Genomic DNA, 27,392 nt, shown 5'->3' with positions numbered 1-27,392 from the left:
CATTAGAAAATGAAATGCATTTTAGGAAACATCAAGTCCTACCACATTTTGTCACCTTTTGAACAGTGTACCGTTTTATCACAGTGCACTGTTTACTTAATAGAGTTAAAGTGACCATTTAGTTTTATTTATTTATTTTGACCATTTTTAATCATGCACTAACCAGCAGGGGATGCTTTGAGTGCCCCATGTGGTCAAATAGTTAATAGCTACATTAACCAGAAAGTAGGTTGAGCTGTTGTCAGCTGTGGCCAGTTCAAGACTCCAGGATGTGCGTCGTCAGAGTAACATGACACGGCGCAAAATCACTGCTGAGATATTAGCATTAGCCCAGCGTCCTGGCACAGAAAAGAAATCTGTGACTTGGCTAGTAATCAAATGTTAAATTTTATACCAGGCGAATACAGGAATTTACAACAAATCTACAATTTTTCACCTTTATTTACCTTGCATATTGGAGAGTTTACAGAAGGGTTTTCACATTTTCTGCAAATTCTTTACATACCTGAGATACTTGGCCAAATCAAACACTTATTGTGGCTGTTTCCCTTAAACAGGCCTTGCACATTTGGCAAGTGTGCAAATCAGTAACTCATAGGAAACGAGCCAAGAGACGCTTTCTTAAAAGATCTCACACACTAAACCAATCGCTAAGTAATCTTAAAGGGGCGGCATTATGTACTTTCCAGGCACATGGTGCCATTTTATAGCACAATCGAGTAACTACGTTACTGTCAGTTCTTATAAAATGCTGTATATATCAAACATGACTGGAAAGAAATTTGACTTTGCAATTAAATCCTTGATATTGGGCCTTTGTCTCTTTAAGAAGCTCCTGTTCTTTCTGAAACTCAGCCTTCAGGAAGTCATCACAACGTTTCTCCATTAAGCTGCTTACAGCCGTCCATAGGAGCATTGCAAGTAGTTTACTAATTGCTACTGCCACTAGTCTGGAGGAGCTGAAAGGAGTGGAAAATGTGGCGTTAGGTGAGAACAAGTGTTTATGCGCCCACAGTGGTTGCCATGGGAGATTCAAGGATTACTCAAACAAGCATTAAAGAAAAAGCAACACTCCAGGTGTGTTTTTGATGAGGGAATAACATTATAACATGATGTAAAGCTAAAACAAAAAGCCAATTTTACTTAACACTGCCCCTTTAAAACACTTAGCCAACACCATCACATCAGGATCACAGCAAACGATATTCAGTCCATATCCGCTACAGGAGGCACGGCACAAAGGTTTCAATCATAAAACGAACTGAAGGTCAGTGAGCAGGTAATACAAAAGGCTTCTTCACCTCAGCCTACTGAACTGACAATCGCAGCCAAGGAGCACCATCAGGCCCAGTGAGGACTAAATACTGCTACATTTCCAAAAACGTCAGAGGCATCAGAAGTCAAACTGACATCATAAATATACTCTATGTGCTACACGTAAGCGCACTTTCACAGTTTCACAAACGGGTTTTCGCCTTTTCAGGACCAGAACATGTGGGGATGGGAGAAGGCTGAACTTATTTGGGGTTTCTAATGCCTGCACAAGTGACAAGGTTACAAAGCAAGTGAGGGCTCAGCGTGGAAGGCCAACAGTGGAGTTTGTCTGTGAGAGACTGATTAGGCACAGAATTATTATTGCAGCATTTTGTTTGTTGTTGTTTTTTGGTGGTATTCCTTTTTTTTTTTTCTTTTTTTTTGTTTCTTTCCCACACAGACAGACAACTCTCTTTGGAAATCCATTACAGCATTCCAAAACCTTTGGCGTAAGTGATGGCCTTGAGGAGTCTCTCTTTCAGTTTGTCCTTGGAGGAGTATTCAGGGAGCAGCAGGGCGTTGAAGCAGGTGTGGGAGGTTGGTAGCCTGCAATGAACCGCAAAAAAACAAAACAAAACAAAACAAAACAAAAAAAAACGTTTATTTGAGATGAGTGTGTTGAAATTCAACGGGAAGTTGCCTGGACCAGTTGTACCTGTCTGAATCGGAGCCGTTCTTCGCGATGATCATCTTCAGTTTACCGAGACCTCCAACTGGAGCTCTGTCCGTTCCTGTGGTGAACTGGAGAAAAAGTCGCTTCTGCTCCTCTCCGAAAGAGTGGATGGTTTCCCAGAAGTCCCTGCAGCCAAAAATAAACATCAGTTCAGGATTCCTTTGCATTCCGCATGTAAAAAAAAAAAAAAAAAGAAGATATTTCTAGACTGAAGTTTTCAAAGTTCTCAGTGCTTTAAAATGCTAAACTTCACTATGGCTTATAAACCACATTAAAACATTTATAGCTGAGATAAAAGTTAAAGACAGTGAACGGACTTACTTGATAATTTGACTGTCCTTAGTGTAACCTCCGTCATATTCTGTTGTCTTTTCAAGTGCTTCAAAGTCAAGTTTCTAAGGAAAAAAGAGACAACTTATATTATCACTTCTTAATACTTTTTAATCTTTTCTTAAACTATGAGATTAAAGGATGCAGTTTTGCAAGAGGAATGTCTGTCCATTATTGCCAAATACTTAGAAAACAAAGACTTGTTTGGAAAGTTAATCATTAACTTTACTCTTCCATACTACAGTTTATGACCTTCCCAGAAGCAGGAGCTGAGGGTAAAACCACTGTGGAAATTCTTGCAGTGACTTACAAACGTTCACATCCACTTTCAATGTTTTGTTGCAGTATAACCACAAACGTTTGTCACCTGAAAACCAACCCGATAGACGTTCACAGTCCACGCAGCCATTTTGGCTCTCAGTCCGGCTACATAAAAGGCTTTTATAGCCCCAAATGTTACACGCCATTTTGAAAAAAAGATGATTTATAATGATCATTTTGGATAAATATTTGTTATTTTTAGAGAAACACTTTTATTTAAATTTTCCGGGTTTAAAGTAAAGGAAAAAAAAAACTTTTGCAAAAGAGAGCATAGGCAACTTTTCTTCTAAAAAGAAAAGCTAGTTTCCAACCTAATGACAAAAAAAAAATCTAAAAGTACTCCTGGTACTTTCAATGTCATTATTTTGTGGAAATTTAATGAAGTTGTCCTTGAAAAACTGCTAATGTGGCGAAATGTGGAAAAGGAGGTGCGAATACTTTTGCTTGATAATGTCAAATTAAAAGCATTTAAGATTTGCTTCCAAATCTTGAAGAAAAAGAAAACACTCACTAAGTTTTTATTTAATTTCTAGGCATTAGATTTTCTAAATTGCATAAAACTAGTCACAAAATGAGTTATTTTGTTTCCTATTTAGATTCAATTCATTACAAAATTAAAAATGGAGGTTGCTGATTTTTTTTTTCTCACCCTGCTCCCACAGATCAGAAGCTCGACTTCCTCCGGTCTAAACAAGTATTTGAGCGGCGACTCGTTTGTGACCATCAGGAAACCTTTCTTAAAGGCTTTGAATTGGCTCTCCACACTTTTGTTCAGGATGTAGTCTGCATACAGATGAACAAATTCCTGTGTATTACACACACACGCACACACACAGAAAGAACAACATGTTTAAAAAGTTCAAACATTTCATTGTAGTTTTGTTGTTTTCTTTCTTGAAATGACAAGTCGGTGTGGGGTTGTTGTCGTGGATACTGTCCAGGATGTTCAGCTGAGCTTGTGTGTCATTTCATTTAGTTCTTATTCCTGTTTTTAATTGTGAAACACACCTAAGTCAAAGGAGGAACCAGCATGTTCTATATCTGTGTAACTAGACGTAAAACCAGTGTCTTTGGAATAGAAGATACTTCGTTCTAAAAGCTTTAGGTCAGGATTTAGATCTGGGAATAATGTTACAACCAAACTGAATCTGTAGGATGTATTTCTTTAAAGTCTGGTCTGATAATAGAACCTAAGTGGAAGTCACACAGAAATCTTTTCAGACTCTACGGCAATGATGCCCCAGTTGAAAATAATTCATTCAACCTGCATAAAGTTAGGAATTTACATCGTGTGGATTTCTAAACTGAGGCTTACAACCTTGTGTATAAAATATAAAAGAAGTGTTGGCCACAATCACAGTGAAGTTGGAAAACAGCTCACCTGTCTGTTCTCCTTGGTAACGGGGATCTGGTCCCCCTTCTCCTTCAGGTCATATAGTACGGGGTTTCCAAAAAGATCCGTGTGCGATATTTGGAAGGTGAGCATCATGTCCTCCTCCAGGCTGCCGCTGTACTCCAGCACTTCCTTCAGACTTTGGTAGAGAACCTGCCACAGCAGAAACATGAGACCTGAAGGGCTGCTAGATCTGAAACTAGAAAAGTACTGCATTTTCTCTTTATAGGGGTAATTCACTTTTTTTATCAGAAAATTCCTGAAATTTTCAGGCTCAAATTCCAGATTTCCATGCCTTTTACATTAGCTTTCCCTGATATTCTTACATAAATAATCAGCCTTTAAATATCGGACCTGGGAAAACAGAAACTGGAAGGGAGGAAGAAGGAAAGAAAGGAAGAAAAGAAAGAAAGAAGGAAGGCAGTGAACAGTGAAGGAAGTAAGGAAGCAAGGAAAGGTGGACAAAAGGAAAAACTAGAAGTAGGATACAAGGATGAAGGAGGGAGGAAAGAATGGCACAAGGAGTGAATAGAGGCAGAATAGAAGGAAGGAAAGAGGAGAAAAGGAAGGAAGGAAAGAGAGGGAGAAAGGAAGGACACAAGGCTGGAATGAAGGAAAGAAGAAGGGTGAAAAAGAAAGTAGCAAAGGAAGAAAGAAGTTAATAAGGAGATAAACAAAAGAAAGTAACAAAGAAGGAAAGAATAACATAAGGAAAGAATAGACATATGAAACAAAGAAAAGGAAAGACAGTAAGAGTGGGAGGACACAACATAAAGTAAGAATAAATATTGGATACAAGGAAGGAAGAAAGGGAAGCTTCAAGACTGGACAGGAACCCTGTCGGTAAAATGTTAACACATCCACATGAGCATGTAGCATCATATAGAAAAAGTTAGTGTACTGGATGTGAGTCTGACAGATCCAGGAAGGTCCCTTTCTTGCCCATCAGCTTCCTGTAGACGACCATGGGGAAATGAACGTCCAGGATGCAGTTGTTGTAAATGGCGAGCCCCAGAACGATCCCAATAAGTGTGTACTGCGCTTCGTTCTCCAACGAGGACGAGTTAAACCAGAAAAGCTTGGTGTCGTTGTCGTAGGTGAACATCCCTGTTAAGAAAGTCATTTACAAGCAAGTGAATGGAAGCTTTTGATGATTTCTACAACGTGAACAAAAACTCAACAGTTACAAAGCGCACGCATTAAGCTTTTAATACAAAACATTATTTCAAGTCTAACCTATGTCCAGATTAAAGATTTCCTCCAAAACCAATTGGAAGAACTCTTTCGACACTCCTCCTTCGTCTACGCCTTGTTCGTCCTCGAACTCAACATACAGCTGCTTCTTCAGGTCTGACGGGTTCTCCATGGAGATCATTTCCAGCTGCAAGAAATAAAATGTCACCATGTATTCACTCACTGGGACCGCTCCAACCATGTTACATCCAACGCGAACCAACACCTCCGACGCCCCGAGACTCACTCTGACGAGGGCGTCGTCGATGATGTGGTCTCGGCGTACTTTGAGTTTCAGATAGGGGTTCGGCTGCTGGCCCTGCACCATGCTGTAGAGGGCGGTGAGGCGCCTCTCGCTGTACATCCGGATCCTGTTGTCGTAATACAGACCCTGGCTCTTGGTGATGACGCTGAGGATGAAGGGGCAGCTCTGGAAGGAAAACTTGGTTTCCGCGTTGACTTTGAAGAAGGTAAAATCTTTGTCCATTTCAATCACTTCGTTTACCGATTCATTGACAAAATCCTCAAATGGGATGAGGGGTTTGACGCTGTCTATGGGACGGACGCTCAGCTCCTTCTCCAGAGGGTCGACCCGCGGGCCCTTCTTGTAGAGACGGTCTTCGCCCAGCAGCTCGTGCAGCGTCAGTTCGTCCGACTCGGCGTCTTCGTCGTCCTCCTCGTTGTGCTCGACGTCCACCTCCCCGCCGAGGATGATTGCGTAGAAGACAACCCTCAAGCACTTGGTGGCAGCCACCACCGTCTCGTCGTCGTTTATCAGGTTTTCCACGCCATATTCATTACTAACGACTGTGAAGGTGATGAGCTGCTGGAAGGTCTCCATCATACGGCGGACGTGCGGAAGGCCGAACGTCGACCACAGCTTGGACAGGCGAGCGAGGGCGGTGAGCGGCAGCTTGCTCATCGCCTTGCAGAACAGAGGTAACGCCACCTCAAGGTACTCCGGGCTGTGAAGGTTGCTGTTCTCCATCACTATGATGAAAATATTCAGATAATCTGGGTTTGCTTCGTACACATCAAGATATTCCAGGTCAAGTTCCACGTTTGGAGTGAGGTAAATGATGGCGTTGACCAGGGCAGACTCCACCTGGTCGACGGACAGGAGTTTGTCGTAGACCCTTCGAACTGCGTCAATGTCTACCGAAGACTCAAAGGAGTTGGGGATTCCGTTTGGAGTTTCATCGGGCGAGGAAGCAGAGGAGGAGAGCTTCTTCTCTGACGACTGGTCGCTCTGTTTCTCTTCGCCTTTCGATTTAAGAGAATTGAGGGTTTTGGCGGCGGCACTTGGTTCTTCCTTCCGGAAACTCTTCATGAGAGCGTCCGCGTTGGAGAATATCCTGCCAATGACGCGGACGAGAGCAGAGTAGTTCCCTTCTTCCTCGCAGACACTCAGTATCCTACACACGGTGTGCTCTGTGAGGTAGTGAACATCTGCAATCGGAAACCGAACCGTTAAATCCGACTTAAACCCCACATCTGCGACAATCCATAGTCCGTTTTGAAAGTACCTGAGAATTCCTCGGTGCTCATCTCACGCCTCAGCCGCGAATTTTCGTCAGACCTGGACTCGACAGAGGGGTAGTAGTCGCAGAGTTTGGCGTTAACCTTGAACAGTTCCAGTGCTTTAGCAGCTGCTGCGTTGTTGCCCAGAGGTTGACAAGTAGAACAAGAGGCACAAAACTCATTGGTGCAGTTGCTATTTCCACAGCCCTCAGTCAACTGTCGGAAGTAGCGTTCAATTAACCGCTTTGCAGTTGCTCTGTTCCTGTGAGAAACAAATAAACAGGGAATAATTATTTACAATATAAGCAATGTATGGGTTTCAAACATGATCATCCTCCTTAAATATGCTACATTTTGACAACCTCAGTGTGTTTCATTTGAGTTGTGTGTAACAGAACACCATGTACTGACTGTGAAGACAAAGAAAAATAAGACATTTTGTTTTTTTTATTTGTTTTTAAAGGTGACCTTAAAAAATACTTGCATTTGCATTCAGTCTGAAATTTTTACCAATTCTTCTTTGCACAATAGCTCAAACTCCGTAAGACCAAACAGAGGCTATCAGTTAAGTTCTAACACAACTTTCAACTGAATTAGGTCTGGACTTTGACTAGGCCATTCTGACACATACTAAACTATTCTACTGTAGGTCTGGCTAGATTTTGTTTTGGGGACCTGAATACAAACGCTGATCTCAAATGGATCATTTTCCTTCCACTTTACAGTTATGCACTGCTTTGTGCTGGTCTGAGAGAAAAAGTGAAAAAGGTCAATGTACTTTTCAACGTACAATTCAAATGAGCTCAACCATTTCCATTTGCATTATTTAGCGTTTTTCTCTTTTTTTTCTCTTTCAACCAAAAACTGGATGACAAACATCTTCAGTCTGGTGTTTTGGACAATTTTGTAAACAAAATTGACTTCATAATACATTTTATTTGTTGCTTCTGTTGTTTTGTTTATTCATTGTGGATATTTAAAATCTCTTCCAGTCCCAGTGTTAAATGTTCATTAGAATTTAAGGTTTAATGAGATTTGAGAGCGTGTTGTTGCTTTATTATGCCATAACCATTGTATTTCTTGAAAATGCTCTGAAAAACGACAATATTACTGTTTTATCACAATAACGTCTGGGAGAATTTATCATCCAGCAAAATGTGTTATAGTGACAGGCCTATAATTTAAATACACAAAACAAAGGTTTTGCAGTAGGCAGGGACCAGCAAAACATTCTCACAGTAAACCAGGAATAAATATAATACTGTGTTTTATGGTCTTAAAGTATGTATTTGCATAGGAAGGCAGCCTGCAGCTTACCAGATAGGCGTCAGAGCATTACCTTAATAAAATTTAAGAAAGGTTTTTGTGGTTTCAAATCTGCATTTCTGTAAAACCATTGTGTACCTCACTTTCTTGTAAGAGAAACGTAAGAGGAAGTTAATATTTCCTGACTAAATAAAGTGGAATGCCAGTTAGAAACAAATACCTTGTCCATTCAGCATTATATGAATAATGAGAAAACATGTCTATTAGAAACAAACAAATAAATTGTTGATTCAAGTCAGAGGAGACTTACATTCGGCTGGATTCAGACGCCTCTCTGCAGGCCGGAGGACAGTCAGCTGAAAGAATGACGAGCAAAAGTATAAATTCCTATTATTTGATGCACATATTAAAAATATATTTACCCCCCCCCCGCCCCTAACAGTATTTATTGACCAGGCTTTGGTGACTACTTTTTCTCCATTGAAACCTGAAGATTTAATGTGCTAATCTATAGAGCAGCAGCAGCAGCCCTACAAGCCATATTTACAGGAGAGTAAGAGAATTCATAACCCTTTAACGATGCATTTTAATATCCTTTACGTTGCCTAAAGGTGCAGGGAAATGTTTTTTTGCCCTTACAGTGTTTCAGATGCCAAAGAGGACAAGAAAGCATCAGCAAGGTCCCACTAATTAAATGTGAATGATAATGTAGACCTGTGTGTGTTTAACACAATGTCAAGAAAAAACATCAGCAGTGACTTTATTTTGTTTTTACGCTGCCTGGCCCCCAAAAACATCCACCTGGATTTAACTGAGCAAACAGGTACAAGAGCCTCCTATTGGACGACTACTGCATGGGCGATTATTTGTCAGCTGGCAACACTTTCTTCAACCCCAACTGATGCAATAAGTAGCTTCTTGTTTCTGAAACAACCATGTCGAAAGACACAGCCTTGTGTTTATGGGAAAGGCTTTAAATCCATGGCCTTCAAAAAGCAGAGAAAATATCTAAAGAGATTGGAGAAATGATTAAAATTGTAGCCTGATCACTGCTAAAAACTGAAAGGAAGGAGGGGAACCATCGTCTTCAAGGAGCAAATGTGGTTGGAGTCTGGCTCAATGGAAGAAGCTCATGTGGTCCGATGAGTCCAGATCTACCCTGTTCCAGAGTGATGGGCGCCTCGGGGTAAGAAGAAAGGCAGATGAAGAGATGCTCCCATCATGCATAGTTTCTACTGTATCAGCCTGTGATGACGGTGCTGTGATCTGGAGTAGCTGCAGTCGGTCGGGTTCAGGTTCACCGACATTGTGCACTCAAAGAGTGAGGACAGCTGACCACCTGAGCGATCGGGGTGATCGTTGAGGTTGTTCCATCAGTGGATTTTTTTTCTTTTTCTTCCCAGCATCAATACAACATCTAGGTGAAAAGTTTATGCACCACCGGCTGGAAATAAATCTTGTGACGTTGCAGAAGCCAATCAAAAATGACGCAATGGCGGATGTCGTAATCAAAGCTGAGGCGGCCCACTGAAATATTAGAGAGTAACCTTTTTGTCTTTCGGTCGAGTGGCACCATAAGGACACTTTCAAGCTATATGATGTTATTCTTCGGTGAGAATGTTTATCCCAAACGTGGAAAACATCTTCTCACCGGTGGACGTCTCGACAATAAAAACAAGAGCTCCCTCTCGATGTCCCTTGGGCAGATGAGACCTAAGCAGAAATGATTGGCAAAACTGCACAACACAATGAAACCAAATCACAGCATATTAGTCCAACAGCTGAAGCTTGAAGCGAAACTGGGTCATCAACAGAACCAGCAGAACCACAGGAGAAGGTGTTGCAATCTTTCCCTTAAAGTCCAGACCTCAAGTCAATTGAAATACAGTGAGTAAGGCACAAACTAATGCCTGCAAGCCTCAACCAATTCAGGCAGCATTAAAAATAAGACTGGGTCAGAAGGATGAAGATAACCGCATTAGAAGAAACTAGTGAAGGTATTGAAGCTGAGGGTGATGTAAACAAAATGTTTATCACATTAGCACTAAATGTGTGAATATTGCTGTGACGTGAAGGGATTTAATTGGCAAGGACATTTCACAGCAAAAAGATTACATGTATTCTCTCTAATAGGGACAAAATAACCTTAGTTATTAAGTTACAGAGGCCCGAATTGACACAAAAAAACAATCATAGGGAAGATAACAGGTTACACATGATATATAAATTACCTAGGTGTAAAATCCTGGTTATAAATGAGCTCTTAACCTTTAGACCCGGTGAGCAGCAGCCTCCCTAAAATCAAAAGACGGGCAGGTTTGAAAATTACAGCAACTAAAAGAAGAGGAAGAGACGAGTAAAGTTTCTCACCACACTTCAAAAGGAAGTACAGCCTCGTTTCTATTACAGGCACTTCTATTCCAGCGATGCGAATCTAAACGAAGGAAACAACACGACTTCAGTTTCTGCTCCAAACTAGAGCCACCTGCCCAACTTCTCTTGTTGTCACAATTGAATAACTCCGTCGTAGCACAAACCAACCTGTGATTTGACAAGATAGTTCAGCGTATGTCAGTGACGGTGCAAAAAAAAAAAAAAAAATCTCGAAAAAAATCTCTCGTGTGACAGACTGACAGCTCCGTGTGCTCGCGTTTCACTGGCTCCGTCTCGAGAAAACTACTTGTGTGTTTTTTACACGCGTGTTCACGGCTCGGGTGCGCCGGCGTCAGAAAGAGGACTTATGTTCCGTGTTTAAGTCAGAGTGTAGCGGTTTTCACTGTCATCTTGTAAACAAGAACGAGCTGTATCCCGGCATGCAGCGCGACGCTGTCAAGCGTCGTGTACGCTCGCTCCGCTCGCCTTCACGCGCCACATACACGACTGCGAGGGGTGACGAAAACGCACAAAACGCCGCAGGTAAAAGCGGGGCTGAAAACGGGGCCCTGTGGAGGAATTTAAAGGGCCAGGTACGAAAAGTTTAAAGCGACAGCTTTGATTTATTTGAAGGAGGGAGAGAAGGAACAATTAGGACACTATACCATCCATTAAATTATTTTAAAAAGTGACTTGTGTGAATATAGCAAGCACTTTTTTAAAGAGTGACTCCTATTCTGTTCTTATTTGAATGCACTACGGATATTTTTCTGATCAAGAAAGTAGAAAAACAAATGACAAAAAAAAATAAATAAAAAATAGAAGTACAAACTTTTCTTTTAGTAAGACGAACCTGGCAGCACTTAATATCGCTTGTCTACAAAAGTCAGACTACTTGGTTTATTTCATTTCTGTGTGCTTAGTTTAGTGTGAAAAGGAAAATGTTCACTGTAAAATTGTTTTAGAATTTGAAAAACAAATAACAGTTTTGTCCATTTAAAGTGATTCATTTACAGAGAACACAGAGCCCTGACTGCTTTCTGTACAGTTACCGTGTATGTTTTGTGAATTCAAAGTTACAATGACCCACTAAATGTCACAGAAAAGAAATAAAATAGGTGATAGAAATAGAGCAGGGTCTTTGAATGCGCAGAGATTCAACCCTTCTTCACTTACTGACAGAGATTTAAACACTCGGCAGAGCTTTCTTTCCTCCCTCTGGGCTCCAAGTCTTATCCAGAAACAATAAATCACACTGGTCACGCAGCAGGTATTGAGAACTGGCTGCTGCCCAACTCTGACATGAAGCCTTTTTTTTTTAAATTATGCATGACCCAATCCCCACGCCATGCTGTGTCGAAGAATCACATTTATTATTCTATCAATGCTCAGATCAGATATCGAGTTTTACGCTTCACACTTCTGAAAACATGCTTACACCTGACACCGGGGAGGCCAAAGCAAACCCAGAGGTAGTTTAAGGAAGCTGCTGCGAAGTTCGGATGTATTCCTAATCTTACTGTAAAGAAGAGTTCTTTAAAAAAAAAAAAGCATAATTCTGAGTGTTATGAAGCTGGAGCGGCAATATGTTCAAAACACGTGCCTGTATAAGACTATTCTAAAACATGGAGGTTTTTTTTATTTTTTAAAGTCTGTAATTATAGTTATTTGTTTTGTTAGTACAATATTAGGTCCACACTAAGGAAAGAAATAATATTACGCTAATAAACTCAATAGTACAAGAATAAAGTGGAAGTAAAATGAGATTATTCTCGTATAACTGTGCTATTATTTCATTATTAATCATTTTTAATATTGTATTATTGTTAATACTCCGTCCTAGATTTGAGTCTGCACATAAAAATGTGTAAACCGTGGCTGCAGTTTTCATTGTGAACACTAGAAGTCGCTGCAGGCACACGCAACCACTCTTTCTTTTTGCCCCCACTTTACTTCAGTGCGAGGTTCTGGGTTCTTCTGGATGAGTCATTAATGTAACGTTAACGTGTCCCGAAAAGGTCGGGATTTTTTTTTTTTTAAGTACTTTATACTCGGTGCAATTCCTCAAATGAATAATTTTTAACAGTTGGGAGCCGCTCAGCACATGGGTGGGGTTGATAGAAGAAAAAGTCCAAATTCTCCTCAGTGTTTTCCAGAAACAAATCCCTCCGATGGCAGTGATCAGGCCCGGATGCGCGCGATTTCACTTTGGGTCAAGACTCAAAGTAAAAGTAACATCTGAGCGAGGCGTGAGGTGGAGTTGCCCATCATTTCTCCTCTCCCAGCTGACAGGTGGAGCCCGGATCATTAGTAGGTGTTCGTGTTTCTTTGTGTCATCAGCTGAAAGCTCGTCTGCTGCTTCTTCTGGCCTGCTTCCTGCACCAGTGGGAAGATGGGCTGCAAAAAGCACAGCGACGCTTTGTGTATGGAGCAGAATGGAAGCTCTCTCCACCAACAGCAACACAGATGGTCCTGGCTCTGAAAAAATTATATATATTTTTTTTAAAAAAGTAGCATTGATTTATCATTTGGACACAGCCGTTGGCGTGGCGAACCCCTCCAAGTCTTATTTTAAAACAATCCTCTGATATGAGCTTGACGATAAAGCAATGCAGCTTCAAGTGGCCTGACTCGGTGACGCCCTTCCTCTGATGAAATTCAAATGAAGGTGGTCGGCAAGCACAGCAGATCGCCTGAAAAGTAATTAGGGACAATGACAGGAGAGCGTGAAGAATACCTCCGTTCAGCAGAGGAGCCTCTTTAATCATCACTACAAATCTTTTATGTGTTTTCTCATAGCGTGACAACGAATAAAATCGCTTTTTACCGCACGCGTTTGGTTATCCTGCCATGGTGCACCGGAGGTAGGGGGGGTAAGGAGGGTAGATGCAACCCTGGAAATAGATCACTGCTGGGAGTTTTATGTCCTGCAGGCTTAGGAGTGAACACAAAAAGAGTGTATGAAAAAATAGAAAAAGATAAGAAAAAAAAGATTAATTTAGTTTGCAATCGGGCTGTGAAGGAGATGGAGATCAGCAGAGGAGGAAAATGACAATAATTCCAGCACTGGTCTTAGGGGTGAAAGGTCAAGCTGTGCCAGTTTGAACCCCTGTCTGCTTTGTTCGCAGTGCAGCCTGTGTTTGATATGCAAGGTGGACCCGAGCTGCGGGACCCATCTGATTAAAATAAAACATTTCCTGTCAGCCAATCACAATCGTCTTGAAAATAAGGCATCTATTTTTTTCTTTCTTTCATTTTTGCTCAATTAAATGTCAAACTTATAATAAATTATTGACTTTCTGTTTTCCTGGGGTGTAAAAAACAAAACAAAACAAAAAAACACCCTGTGACTCCACCACTCAGCTCCTTCAGACTAGCCAGCAGCAATTAGCAAACACCCGGTGGAACTGAGCATCTGCTGAGCTCATTAAAAGAGCTACTTCTCAGTGAAACAAACAACTGAAGGTAACATAGTTATTTGATTGTGTTACAAAACGGAATATACATGATACTGCCCCGACAATAAAATCCATTTAAAGGTGAATGGTTGATTCTCAGGCTTTTTAAAAGAAAATGATTGAATTTGTTGTTGTGATGCACCAACACTAAGATGGGTTTTTTTTACATTATTGTATAATTTAACATCAATTACCTTCCACTGCTATATACATATAATGTATAATCCAAAATTGTGTTCTTAAATATCATTACCTTCCTAAAATAATGGCCTAAGTCGCTTTTTTTTGCCAAAAGTAATTTTTTTTATTTATTTTTTTCTCCCAAAGTCACTTTTGACAAAAAATGGCTTCCGTATGTATTCCGACAGGTTTATTATCATCACAGAAACTCACTAAAATAAGTGTGCAGCCTGGTGAAAGGGTTGCATTTTGCTATAAAAAGAGATTTACAGTCTAATAAAAAGTAATTTTGTAAAAATTATACTTTATTCTTGCAGTTTTATTTTGATCACAAGCAGCCATAGACAGAACATTTGGAACAACTAAAAACAACATGAACCTGACAAAAAAAAAATTGTGGAACTGAACCTTGTGCAGTTTTCCACATTCTTTACCGAGCTGAAGCGATTCAGGATTCCTCGCCAACGTTTTACTTATCAGAACTTGGCATTAATACAAAGGACAAAAAAGTGGATGATTCCCCTGCCACCCCCCCCAAAAAAAAGCTCAATTACCACATATACTCATAGATATCTGTTGTGCAAAAGCTCAATGTTGTATTAAGTGGAAATCAGCACGACGGAATGCAGCAGAACATGATGGAGCTTCTTTCTGGCACATGGAGGGTACAGGACGAACAGAACCGATGAAACACAGCAAACAGACTGACGAGTCTCAAACTAAACAACATGCCAGAGAAGGAATTTGTGTGCAAAGGCCATGAAAACAAGAGAGGAGGTGGGAAAGTCAGGGGCAAAGATGCCACACATCCTCATAAATATCTGTACAAAATCCAAAAAAAAAAAAAAAGCTCAATCATATTTAATCAAACAGATCCAGCAATTTCTTATCCAGTGTCAAGGCACTTACTATTACTAAGAAAAACAAGGTAGATATAAATTACTTTTGGTATTAGGTTTGCTTTAAAAAATGCATTGAACACAGTTAAAGGTAAATGCAATGCTTCCCAGTAAAAAGTTCAGTTTGGTCAATTTCCCATCGGTTTCTACACACTTGAAAAAAGAAAAAAAAAAGATAGTGTTAGTTGAACAAAATACCTCCCATCTCTTTTTGCATATTGCATTGCAACATTGTGTGAATAAACATGTGCAACAGAAATACTCAATGACGGGTCTGATGAAATGCTTTAAAGTGCAAATATAAACGTTGAAGGAATGTCAATTGGAAAGACGGTTCAGCACTTGGGGATTTGGTTTACAGCGAAACACTGGCAGAAACACACTTGGCTAGCTAAAAAAAAAAAACCCAGCATGTGATAGAAGTTCTCATGAGGCCCTTCAAGTAAGAACATGCTAAGGAGCAACAAATCGGCGCTTCAAGGAAATAGTTTTATATCTGCACACTTGCTTCAACGATAATAAAGTTGAGAGCCACAAAGGTCGATTTAGCTTAGCTTAGACTGGGAAGAAAAGCTGCCTCCCAGTGACTCAAAATCCCACTAATTAATATATCCCATTTGGTACAAAGCAAAACAAAAAACAACTAAATTTTGTGATTTTCCAGCTGTTAAATACCAGACCATTTTTGGGTGACTCATTGGAGGTTTTACTGGTTTGCATTAACGTGGCCTCGTATGCCCCTTTATCTTTGGGCAGAACAAAAGTAAATACAGCTTCAAAACGCTCATAACGCCGTGTTGGTGGATAAAATCTGTTTTTGAAGACTTCTCTATCCCCTGGAAAATATCTATTTTGCTAAGAAAACTGATTGCTAGCTTGAACTTCGTTCTGTTTGCCTGCTGAGTACCAGTTAGCAGTTAGAAAACAGCTAGCTTAGCACTAAAGACTGGATGCTAACCTGTGTTTAGAGCTACAAAAAGCCTCCTACCTCTTACAAAGCTTGCTAAATGTGCTAAAGTGTTAACTTAGCAGAATTTACTTCACACTGAAATGAGTAACCAGATGGTTGCATGGATTTTTAACAACAAAATAATAATAACCCCCCCCCCCCAAAAACACAATTTAGCGTTAAGAGACACAATTTCTATGCTAGCTACCTCTCATCATAGCTAGCTAGTAACAAGGTTAGGGTTGGCCTTCATCTTTCCAGCCTCAAACATTGTTTTGTTTAACTGCCAAAGCTAGGAAATGAATTTCGTAGAAAGTGTCTCATTTAAATGATAAGATTTCTCGTTATGACAGCAAAACACTCATAAAACTATGCTAAAATGAGAAACTTGCTCATTTTAATATCTTCTGAATTCATCACGTTACCGCTGGCAATTAAACACTTCAATAGCTCAGCTTTATCTAACAAACTTATTAAACCAGATTTAAAGCTCAACATTTGTAAAGTCAGAGTAAAACAAATGATTTCAGACAACATGGCTGCTTGTGGCAGTGACAGCACCTCGGTATCTTGGCAATGTATTGCATTCAAATTACTGGCTTGGAGCAGCGACATTGTAGACATCTTCACTGACAAAACGCCAACATAAACTCTCGCTTTTGTATCCAGGGGAAAAGGAGCGTTCAAGGAAGGTAAAAAGTTTTTCTTTGGCAGAACAAAAAATAAATTAATTCAAATTGGCTTTTCAATCCAAACTCCAGACCAAAACAGACAACCGTGAGAGTTGCATAATTCCTGAGCTTTTGACGAGAATGTTAATAAACACTCCATTAAAAAAAAAACAACTTTACTTTTAAATGAAATCAGCCAGGAAGTAAAATAAAAAAAAATCCGGTGAGTCATCTGAAACACACAAGCGGTGTCGAGCGCTCCTCTTTGGAGGAGGTCTCATCCACCTCCCTTTCATGCTGGTGTTCTGTGGTTAGCTCCAGAGCCGTGATGGCATCGTTTATTAGAGCGTCGAGGAACGTCTAATTGGTAAACCAGAACTTCCTGTTTCTCCGGGCTTTTAACAGCGTGAAGGAGAGCCGCTTCTTTATAGCCACTTGCTTGATGAGGAGCCGCGTTTTATCTGTCCACCACACGCAGCGACGAGGACGGCAAGGTAAATTAAACACCAAAGGTTACCGCTGTGGAACTGGAGCAAACAGCGGAACCTCGGCGTCATCGGGTCTAAATAACAACCATTCGAAGCCGTCTACATGCACACCCAGTTGTTTGGGTCGTAGTTACTAAACTCTAACGGGATGCCAGCACACTGAAAATGGGATGAAATTTGGTCTTTGGAAAAAAACAGAAAAAGAAAAGGAATGATTGTTTCTCCAACCTTTTTCCTGACATGAAAAAGGTTGGATTAATAACAAAACAAAAACAAAACAGAAAATGATTCTCCTGCAATGCAACATGAAAACACTTTCAGACTTTTTACTCTTTAAACTAAAACCTCTCAGCTCCAAAAAAAACACAGAAAAACACCTGGCAAAGTCAATGTACACAGACTGAAATGAAAGACCTGTTGTGAACTTTCACAAGAGAAAAAATATATCTTGAATGTGCAGCTGAGGGAAAAAAAAAATAAAATAATCACAATTCAGTGTAATTTACTGTGCAACACGCCAGCTATAAAGATGCTTTGCTTTCAAAATAGACAAACTGGTTCAGCGGTGTGGCCACTATCTGGGATAAACAAAGTAAAAGCAGGAGATTTCTCTGAAAACTTCAGTCCTTGGAAGTCATTGCAGCGAGGATTCAAGGCCGCTGCGGTGTGTGTTCCAGGTTTTAATGCCCCCGCAGGCTGAGCTGACGGCGGAACGTCTTGGTTCTGTCCCTGCACAGCGGAACCCGATCGACAACGAGATGCGCATCTTTGAGAAGTCACAACTTTCCCAGGAATAAAGCTGAATTTTTTTTTTTTTTAGGAGATTTTCCAGTTCTTTCCTCTCCCAAATCTTTAAAGCAAAATTACATTAACTGTACACGGAAAAACAAAATAAAGTACCTTTCTGCATATGTTTTAAAGAAATAATAGTATAAAAAGAATACAATAAAAATGATTGTAAAAAAAACAACAAACTATTGTGCAAAATTGAGAATGAGTAACATACAACTCCTGCCAAAAACATATGGATGTACTGCTCTGTGAGGATGGTCAGTCGGTCGATTGGAGTAAAAAAAAAAAACAGATATGAAGCAAAGCTATTATTTAAGGATGTCATAAAATGTGCCTAAGAAAAATGCTACAAATAATGCCACTTTTTCTTTTAGATTAAGAAGATGGGAAAACTAAGTGTAACCAGATTATGTTGGCGACAACACTCTTTGCTGTGGAAGTGGTGACTGAGTGAGGATGCTAGCCATTTTGGTGTCAGGAGCGATTAAAAACTAAGAATGAAGAATAAAAGAAGAAAAAATGATTTATGACAGCTTGGAATTTAGAAATGTTGGCAGCTTTTAAAAAATGTAAAGTTAAGAATCCCGATTCTAAAATACAAGGAGACCGCCATTTTAGCCATTCTAAATGCTAGCGTAAGATGCTAAAGACGGTTTAATATAGCAACTAAGTTATAATTCTGAGTTTGCCTTAAAGTATTAAAATCTTTTTTGACGGTTTTTCTCAAACCTGCAGCATGGCATTGACTCTCTTCCTAAAAATATTAAAATAATCAACAATAAATGGCTAATGATGGCTCATGGCAGCAATGCTAAAAAAACATCTATTGTTATACTTTTCTTATTGTAGCTCCTTAAGAGAATCAGAATAAGAGATATAATAAGAGAATAAAAAATGTATTTTTATTTTAATATCAATGTGTTAAAAAAGTGAAAAACTAACTAAATAATGGAATTTTGCTAGAAAAATCACAGACTATAGGTACTTCAAGTGTCCATGAAGCTGATCTGCTTATTCTATATAATACTGGAACTTGGTTGATAAATACATTTTTTTCCAAGTGAGGTTTTTTATTTTTGGTTCATGTAATAATCGAGGAGTTTCATCCTGTTTTTTCTTCTACTTGATCTGGATTTTAAAAAAAGTGCCATTAAACACAACTTGCACGTTTTTGAAGTTTTCTCACCAAAGTTCAGCTGTTCAATGAAATAGTTTCGGGTGTTTCTGTAGCATTTACAAAGTAAAACAGACCGACTGCGCTTCCCTCCCCCAGACAAGTGGCTCCCTAAGTTTTTGCCAGGAGTTGTACGGTGAGACATCATAAGGAGGTGTGTGGCGCCTGTTCTGCCGCCGGGACGGTCCTGTGTGCTGGCTCGGCACCGTGGCCGGAGCGGAGTCCTCCCTCTGAGCTCCGTGTGTATGTAACGCACTGCGAGGCTCCGTCGGTGGGCAGGTTCAGGTGGATGCTGACCATTTGCGTGACCAGCGGCGCGGAAGCCGCCCAGCCGGGCGAACTCGGACCCGACGGCGGTAAGGTCTCATCCAAGTGTTTGGTGGAATGAGGTTTTGGCTTCCTGGGGAGCCGAGGGCTGTGTCTGGCGTGCGACGGGGCGTGTGGGCGGGGAAGCACCGAGGGGATTTTTTGACCCTTCTCTTTATGAGTTTGCGTCACAGAGCTCTGCTTGTCCTGACTAGAGCCGGGCGTGCTCGTCTGGCTAACTTTGGGCTTGCTGAACGACAGGAAGTTGGGTCCGGCACCCAGCAGCGACCCCATCTTGAACCTGCTCAGACTGAGGATGTTCCTGCGAGTGTCAGAAGGGAGCTTATCTAGCTGCCTCCCGGCCTGCGCCGGGCTTGGAAACAGAGTGCCTTGGCACGCCCTGTAGAAATATCTGGAAAAGAAAATCAAGTCAAGACGTCAGGACATACTTCGGCTCTGCTCCTGCGATGAACGCCGGGATAAACGAAACCATCTGGTATCAATAGCAGAAATAGTTTTCACGGCACGCATCATAAATATTTCAGATGTCTGCGAAATAGGAGCCGGAGCGTACCGAGGCAGCAGCGCCGACACGGGGGTGATGACGCACAGCAGGTAGAAGGGCGGGTCCTGGAGCAGCCTCTGGATGGTCCAGTAGGAGTTGGAAGGGGAGTAGCAGGTGGGACAGGAGGCGTTGTAGAACAGAGCAGCGCTGAAGAATAAAGCTACACTGAAGGCTATCGACAGCCAGTTCATCCAGGTCTGCAGAGGAGGGAGAGAGTAAGTAGAAGAAACAATTACTCATCTAATGGGGATCAATACGGCTCAATTTAAAAAAACCAAAAAAAAACGTCTCATCAGAGTCCAAGTCAGCGGACGAGAAGCATCAGGACAAAAATCAATTCATACTTTTAAAGCTTCATTTAGAACTAAAACGTGGAACAACTCCTTCGAAAAAAAAAAGGTAGGACAAATTAAAAGATTGATTTTAAGACCAGACATCATCAGTGATCTAATTGAATGTGTATGACTGCCAACAGGGTGTGTAAGTCACACAATGACTTAAAAAAAAAAAAAAAAAAAAGCTAAAAAACACTCGGTATCTACAGAACAAATACATTTTACTGAAACTGGACGAAGTGACTGAAACTGTAAATTAGTTAATAGTAATTGAGGTAATAAGTTGTTGGGGTTGTTTTGTCTTAGATGAACAGATTTCTTGTTTCAGTTTTCACACTAACAAGCAGACGCTAATTGATTTTTAGGTTCGTCATTTTTAATTCTTTACCTGATATGGGAGTAATGCCAACTAAAAGTGGAGATAGGCTCTGAGGTGGTACTAAAAAAAAGAAGCAACACTCTAAAAATTTCCATTAGTAAAACTACTAAGATGTAACGTCGGTTGTGCAAAGATGACTTTGTTTGTGTGAAGAGTAGAAGAAGAGTGTACTTCCTGTAAGCTCTTCTTCTGCTGCTACTCCTGTGCAACGTTGGAAAAAAAAATGCAACAATGCAGGAGCATTACTGTGACAAAACAGGTTTTTTTTTCTACAAAATATAACTACACAATCATAATGTTGCGTCACTTTTTCGAACATTTTGCAGTGCAGCTGGCAGCAATGGCCTGAAAACTGGTTTATTTTGAACAGGAAGTCACTGAGAGTGATGCGAGCGCTGTCACAGCTTCTAATGCAGTGAAATATGGGATGCCATTAATAACAAAACATGTGGGGGCTGGGCTATGGACCCAATGCAGAATATCCTGGGATACAGGAAAAGCAATACACGTTTTGTTAATTACTGTTATTAACGATAAAAAATAATAATGAAAAGAAGAAGAAATACACATCTCTTAATCATCGTTAATAATCCAGATTAAGGAATATGTTATGCTGAAAATGACTTTAAAAATGCTCTCTCGTCTCAATAATTTAATCTGATTGTTTCTCATTTACGGATTCAAAATAGCTGCTAAAGAACACTGAATGTTTGAGGCTTTCTGTACATAAATCCAGTAGGTGCATGTCACCATGCAGCACATGGTGGGAGGTAGACACACGGCTGCTGAGCTGCAGCTGAACACGCTGGCTAATCTGACAGCATGTAATTACAACGGGTCATTAAATTGGACTCCAGTACAAAAACGGCCATTGATTACAGGTTCACAGCTATTGTAGGGGGGAAGTGAAAAGAGCGCTGTCTGCCGTCACCTAAAATACTTTTAAGGGGGGCTTGTAATCTGACAGCTTGACATGAATCCAAGGGAATTAAGCTAAAGGTAAAGCAGAAAGAGAGTGGAGTAAATAGGCAGGACTTTGGATCAGGAACAATTATGAAATCTTGGGCTTTTTGATTGAATTTCTGGTTTCACATCTGTTTCCACATAAAACCTGGATGCTAGTAGGGATGTGACTAAGAGCAAATAGCTGAAAAGACTCAGAAGAAGGACGGTCACCGGAGTTGAAGGCATTTCTCTTACCCAGGTTTTGGTCTCGATCCCTAAATGCATCAGGATGGTGAATAGAGCTATGGTAGTGATGGGAGTTCCCCACGTAAACAGATCCACGTCTGAGTCAGCGTAGGCCTGAGGGGCGGTTAGCGGGAGGATCAGGGTGTGGACAGAGGAAAACATGATCGAGTAAAAACAACAACAAGCAAAAACACTGAGAGACATGAGCTGATGGAAATGAAGCATAAAACTTACAAAGTAAGGGATGAAGAAGCACACCAGACTTTGGTAGAAGGCATCGATCATGTTCATCCAGAACATGTATGGCTTATATTCCTGCAAGATAAATCCCAGCATTTACAGTTAGTTGGCTCCTCTCTCAGAAGTGACAGCTTTGCTGTAGCCTTCTGCTTTAGGAAAATGTCCAATGTTCTTATATAGGTTTCTCAATTTAATCCCCCCAAAAAGTCATTAGCTGCAGTACTAAAAGGATAAACAATGGGACTTCCGGTTATGGCAGCCACGTGAGAAGACGTACCGAACTTCGCCCTGCTGCTTGTTGCTTTAATAAGGGGAAAATAACCGCTGTTCACAAAAGATTTATGCAAAAAGAAAGGACAAACTGATGTATAATGCCTAGCTCGACTAAACAACACAAAGGGAAAAGCGAAGCATCCAAGCAAACGAAGCTGTTCGACCACAACCTCCGTGGAGAAGCTGGCAAAGCTAACAAAGACATGGCTGCGCAAGAAGGGACAAGCGAGTCTGAAAGTAGTAAGTCAGATCAAATCCTAGCGGCATTGGAGTCATTAAGAAGCGAGTTTTCCGCGAAACTTGATGGAGTGATGGTGACACTACAAGATGTAAAACAAGAAATGAAAGATTACAATGAACGTATGTCGCAAGTAGAGGACCGGATTTCCACCGCGGAAGACGAAGTGGCTAAGCTACAAGCTAACGTGAGCACCTTGCAGGCTAAAAATAAATCGATGGAGGACAAACTCATGGACTTGGAAACAAGGTCTCGCTTGAATAACTTAAGGCTCGTGAATTTGCCAGAAGGTGCCGAAGGTTCAGATTTATGTGCTTTTTTGGAGAAGTGGATACCGGGGGCGTTGGGGATTGAGGCGCAGCAACCCTCGGTGAGCTTGGAAAGAGCTCACAGATTAGGCCCGAGAGCAGACGGCGCTGCCCGACCGAGAGCCCTGATAATGAAGTTCCTCAACTACCGAGAAAGGCAAGCCGTCATTCGAGCTGCACGGGAAAAAAAAGGACGTCTTCTACAAGGAACAACGGGTCCGCTTCTACCCCGATCTGGCCACCGGGCTTCACCAGCTGAGAAAAAAGTTCGATCCGATCCGGGAGGAGCTGCGTAAATTGGGCATTCGCAATGGAGTAACTCACCCTGCAACGCTTCTAGTGACTTATGAAAACAAAACATTGGCATTCAAAACACCTGGGGAAGCAAGTGAGTTTCTCAAGAAAATTCAAGAGAGCTCAGGACACACAGAGCACTAAGTAAAGAACGATGGTATGTAAAGTAAAGTACGCAAATAACTGAAATTCATTATATGACATCTTACAGTTCGCGCGTATCCATACAGTATACATATTTCTCTTTGCATTTCAGTGCGTTTATGTTCCTAAGTTTGTTACATATCCGCATTCCTAATTTTGTAACAATAAGCATTTAAATGTAAAATGGCCCTTTAAAAGGTTTTTAAATTTCAGTGGGCAGAGGTAAAAAATGTTATTTAGCAGCAACGGGGATACTTCCTGCAGAATAGGCAAAGAGTGGTTTTGCTGATCCTCACTGGTTGTGGATTGGTTCCTGGCCATAAGGGGAGTCTAATAGATAGGGGTGGGACTCTCCCAGTTTGGGGAAGGAAAATGGTAGAAGGGTTTTGTTTTTGTTTTGTGTGTTGGATGTGTGTTCTGGCATCCGGTTTTGTTGTGTCTCACATTTATATAAGGTTAAGCAACCCGCTACTTTTGTTAGGTTATGCCTCAAATAATAAAATTTAATTTTATTTCATGGAACTGCAGGGGTCTTCAACGCCTCCAAAAAGTAAAGCAAGTCATGAATAGATTGAAAGAAATGGACTCTAAAATTGTATTTCTTCAGGAAACGCATCTTCTTGATGAGAACAACTTAAAGGTTAGGAGGAGGTGGAGGGGCAATATATATACGGCACCGTTTACCTCCCATTCTAGAGGAGTTATGACTCTAATACATGAATCGGTGCCACTGCAAATTAAAAACATTATTAAAGATAAAAGAGGAAGGTACCTAATACTCCAAGGCTCCCTAATGTCAGAAACTCTAATTTTAACTAATATATATGGACCCAATGTGGATGACAGTAATTTTTACAATGATTTATTCCTCACCCTGTCAACGCTTAAAGGATCACACATATTGGGGGGGACTTTAATTGTGCATTAAATCCAAACATGGATAGATCAACCGGACTAGATCAATCGCATAACAATTGTAGAGCTGCAGTTCATAGAATGATGAAGGAGTTGAAGTTACTGGATGTTTGGAGAGAGAAAAACCCAGCTAATAAAACATACTCCTGCTATTCAAGTACTTTTAAAACCCACTCCAGAATAGACTATTTTTTAATTTCTACAGAGTTGCAGTTTAGAATTCAAGATTGTTACTATGACAATATTGTAATTTCAGATCACGCTCCGTGTTGTTTGGTTTATAAAGATGATAAATTAAAGAGAGACCCGCCGAGATGGCAATTTCAACATAAATGGTTACAAGACGAAAACTTTGTGAAATATTTAGGAATACAAATTGATGAATTCTTCCAAATTAATACTACAGAAACAACAGCAAGTATAAAATGGGAAGCATTTAAGGCCTTCCTTAGAGGACATATTATTAGTTATACAGGGTCTAAAACAAAACAAACTGAAAAAACTAGAATACAATTGGAAGATAAAATAAAAGTAATTCAAGCTAAAGTAAATAAGGGAAATGACCCACAACTAGAAAAGGAATTATTGATTTTGAGAGCAGAATATGATAAATATTCAGCTTCAAAAGCTGCATCAAGTCTTTTGCGACTCAGGCAAACATTCTATGAACAAGGCAACAAAGCGGGCAAGTTACTGGCATGGCAAATAAAACAGTTAGAAGCTAAACAACCAATCACATCTATTATATCAAATGAACTAACCTTGCAAGACCCCCAAGAAATTAATGCAGCTTTTAAGAACTACTATGAAGAATTGTATAAAGCGCAAATAAACATAAAATTAGAAAACATAAATCAATTTTTAAATAATTTAAATATACCAAAATTCTCAGAGGAAGACAAGGACAACTTGAATCTAGAAATTACAAAAGAAGAGATAGGGCTAGCCATTGACAATATGAAATCAGGGAAAAGAGCAGGACCAGACGGCCTTCCAATAGATTTATATAAGACCTTTAAAGACAAGCTTTTGACCCCATTATTAGACATGTTTAAAGAAATTTTTCATTCAAATTATTTCCCCCACTCTATAAACGCTGCCATGATTACTCTTTTGCCAAAGCCAGGCAGATCTCCAAATAAATGTGAGAACTTTAGGCCAATTAGTTTGCTAAATTCTGATCTGAAAATAATCTCTAAGTTGCTAGCGCGACGTTTACAAAAGGTTTTGCCAAATACAATTGACCGAGATCAAAACGGGTTTATTTTGGGGAGGCAAGGCTTTCATAACGTGAGGCGAGTATTAAACATAATTCATTATAATAAAGGCACGTCAGACTCTGCTCTTTTATCATTAGATGCCGAGAAGGCGTTCGATAGGGTTCACTGGGAATATCTTTTTCAAGTTATGGAAAATTTCAATTGTGGAAACAATTTTGTAAAATGGGTTAAAATATTATACAATAATCCCTCAGCTGAAATAATAACAAACAGAAACATATCTAAGCCAATAAAGATCAATAGAGGCTGCAGACAGGGCTGCCCATTGTCGCCTTTACTATTCACCTTGGCAATAGAACCATTTGCTATTGCGATTCGCTCACACCCTCATCTCACTGGAATCACTGTTGGACCTACAGAACACAGGATTTCCTTGTTCGCAGACGATGTGATCTTATTCATATCAAAATTAAGTCGATCAATACAAATTATTATGGAAATAATTAAATTATTTAGTGAGATATCTGGATACAAAATAAACAAAAATAAGTCTTCTATTCTATTAATGAATGCAAATGAAAGAATTAGCCCATCCTCTGATGTATTACAGTTTAAAATAGTTGATGAATTTAAATATTTAGGGGTACACATCTCTTCAGATCTTGAACAGGTTGCTGCGACCAATTATAAACTCATATTGAATGAAGTAGATAATTCATTGGAAAGATGGATGCCACTACCAATATCTATGATTGGAAGAATAAATATAATAAAAATGAACATATTGCCAAAGTTACTCTATATATTTCAGAATGTTGCTCTTCCTCCTCCTGAATTCTTTTCACAAATAAAGAAGATGATGTTGCGTTTTTTATGGAACAACAGGAAGTCCAGACTCCGTTTATCTTTACTGTACCTCCCTTATGACCGAGGAGGCTTGAAGTGCCCAAATTTTCACTGGTATTACTATGCTGTGCAGTTGAGGTCTATGATGTTTTATTACAGTAATCATTCTCCACATTGGACTGACATGGAGACTCAGGATTTGAAATTGACTCTGCCTTCATATTTATATTCAAATTCAATATCAAAGCTTCTGAAACATACTAAAAATCCATTTCTTAAGAATATGATAAGAGTATGGAGAGATGTAAGAAAAATTTTAAATGAACCAAATTGTTTATCGTTGTTCAGTCCAGTGTGGGGTAACCAATTTTTTGTACCTGGTAGAGCTGATTTAATATTTAAAGTATGGAAAGACAAAGGACTCCAAATGATTCAGAATCTTTATGTACCAGACTCAGACATACTAATGAGCTTCCAGGATCTGCAACATAAATTTTACCTAGATAGGAAACATTTCTTTAAATATCTCCAACTCAGAAACTTCATAAGAACGAGTCAAAATAATGAGTTGACAAAACCTGCCAAGTCAACTTTAGAAAAAATGTTAACAAAGACAGTTTGAAGAAAGGAATCATATCAGAATTTTATCACTCAATAATGTTACATATATCAGAAGGATCTCATGATAGACTTAAGGCTTGGAGAGAAGACTTACTGCTAGAGATGTCTGAGGAAGATTGGCAAACAGCATGTAAACTGGCCCACACCAGTTCTATCAACACATCTCTTAAAATGATTCAATTCAAATGGTTAATGCGGGTTTATATAACACCAGTGAACCTTAATAGGTATAACAGGGAGATTCCTGATGTATGTCCGAAATGCACAGAGGACAGAGGAACTCTGGTTCACTGCATGTGGTATTGTAGGATAATTACACTGTTTTGGAAAGAGGTAAAAGATGTAATTGAGAAAATAATTTCCAAACAAATAATTCTTGAGCCAAAGCTGTTTGTGTTTGGACTGTACCCTGAAAAACATAATTATACTAAAAATGAACGGACATTTATGAACTTAAGTTTGCTTAATGCGAAAAGATGTAT

The 27,392-nt window shown here is 39.9% G+C and overlaps 2 protein-coding genes across 4 annotated transcripts in view; both read right to left on the bottom strand.

The window, feature by feature from the left end:
• Window positions 1-423: 423 nt before the first annotated feature.
• ube3a (ubiquitin protein ligase E3A) lies at window positions 424-10,907 on the bottom strand. 3 transcript variants are annotated; one of them, XM_032572840.1, is made up of 13 exons: window positions 10,593-10,907; window positions 10,422-10,485; window positions 10,283-10,346; window positions 8,362-8,407; window positions 6,791-7,047; window positions 5,512-6,713; window positions 5,268-5,412; window positions 4,933-5,138; window positions 4,020-4,184; window positions 3,288-3,443; window positions 2,309-2,382; window positions 1,970-2,113; window positions 424-1,860 (listed from the first exon to the last, which is right to left on the bottom strand). In XM_032572840.1, coding segments are annotated over exons 4-13 (2,472 nt in total). In that variant the 5' UTR covers window positions 8,364-8,407; window positions 10,283-10,346; window positions 10,422-10,485; window positions 10,593-10,907; the 3' UTR covers window positions 424-1,739. The 3 variants fall into 3 exon arrangements, with proteins under 3 accessions (XP_032428731.1, XP_032428729.1, XP_032428730.1); XM_032572838.1 differs by lacking the exon at window positions 10,283-10,346; XM_032572839.1 differs by lacking the exons at window positions 10,283-10,346; window positions 10,593-10,907 and having other exon boundaries at window positions 10,422-10,566.
• Window positions 10,908-14,346: 3,439 nt separating this feature from the next.
• Window positions 14,347-27,392, bottom strand: part of atp10a (ATPase phospholipid transporting 10A) — a 48,932-nt gene continuing 35,886 nt past the window's right edge. The window contains exons 18-21 of the mRNA XM_032572690.1: window positions 22,046-22,126; window positions 21,821-21,925; window positions 19,916-20,103; window positions 14,347-19,753 (exon numbers count right to left, since the gene is read on the bottom strand). Of these exons, the coding sequence (XP_032428581.1) occupies window positions 19,180-19,753; window positions 19,916-20,103; window positions 21,821-21,925; window positions 22,046-22,126 (948 nt within the window). The 3' untranslated portion in view covers window positions 14,347-19,179. The remainder of the gene's footprint in view (window positions 19,754-19,915; window positions 20,104-21,820; window positions 21,926-22,045; window positions 22,127-27,392) is intronic.

The sequence above is a fragment of the Xiphophorus hellerii genome, chromosome 9 (genome assembly GCF_003331165.1).
Source record: "Xiphophorus hellerii strain 12219 chromosome 9, Xiphophorus_hellerii-4.1, whole genome shotgun sequence".
Lineage (NCBI taxonomy): Eukaryota > Metazoa > Chordata > Actinopteri > Cyprinodontiformes > Poeciliidae > Xiphophorus > Xiphophorus hellerii.
The sequence above is the reverse complement of the archived record's forward strand: the minus strand, read 5'-3'. Positions and strand labels throughout refer to the sequence as shown.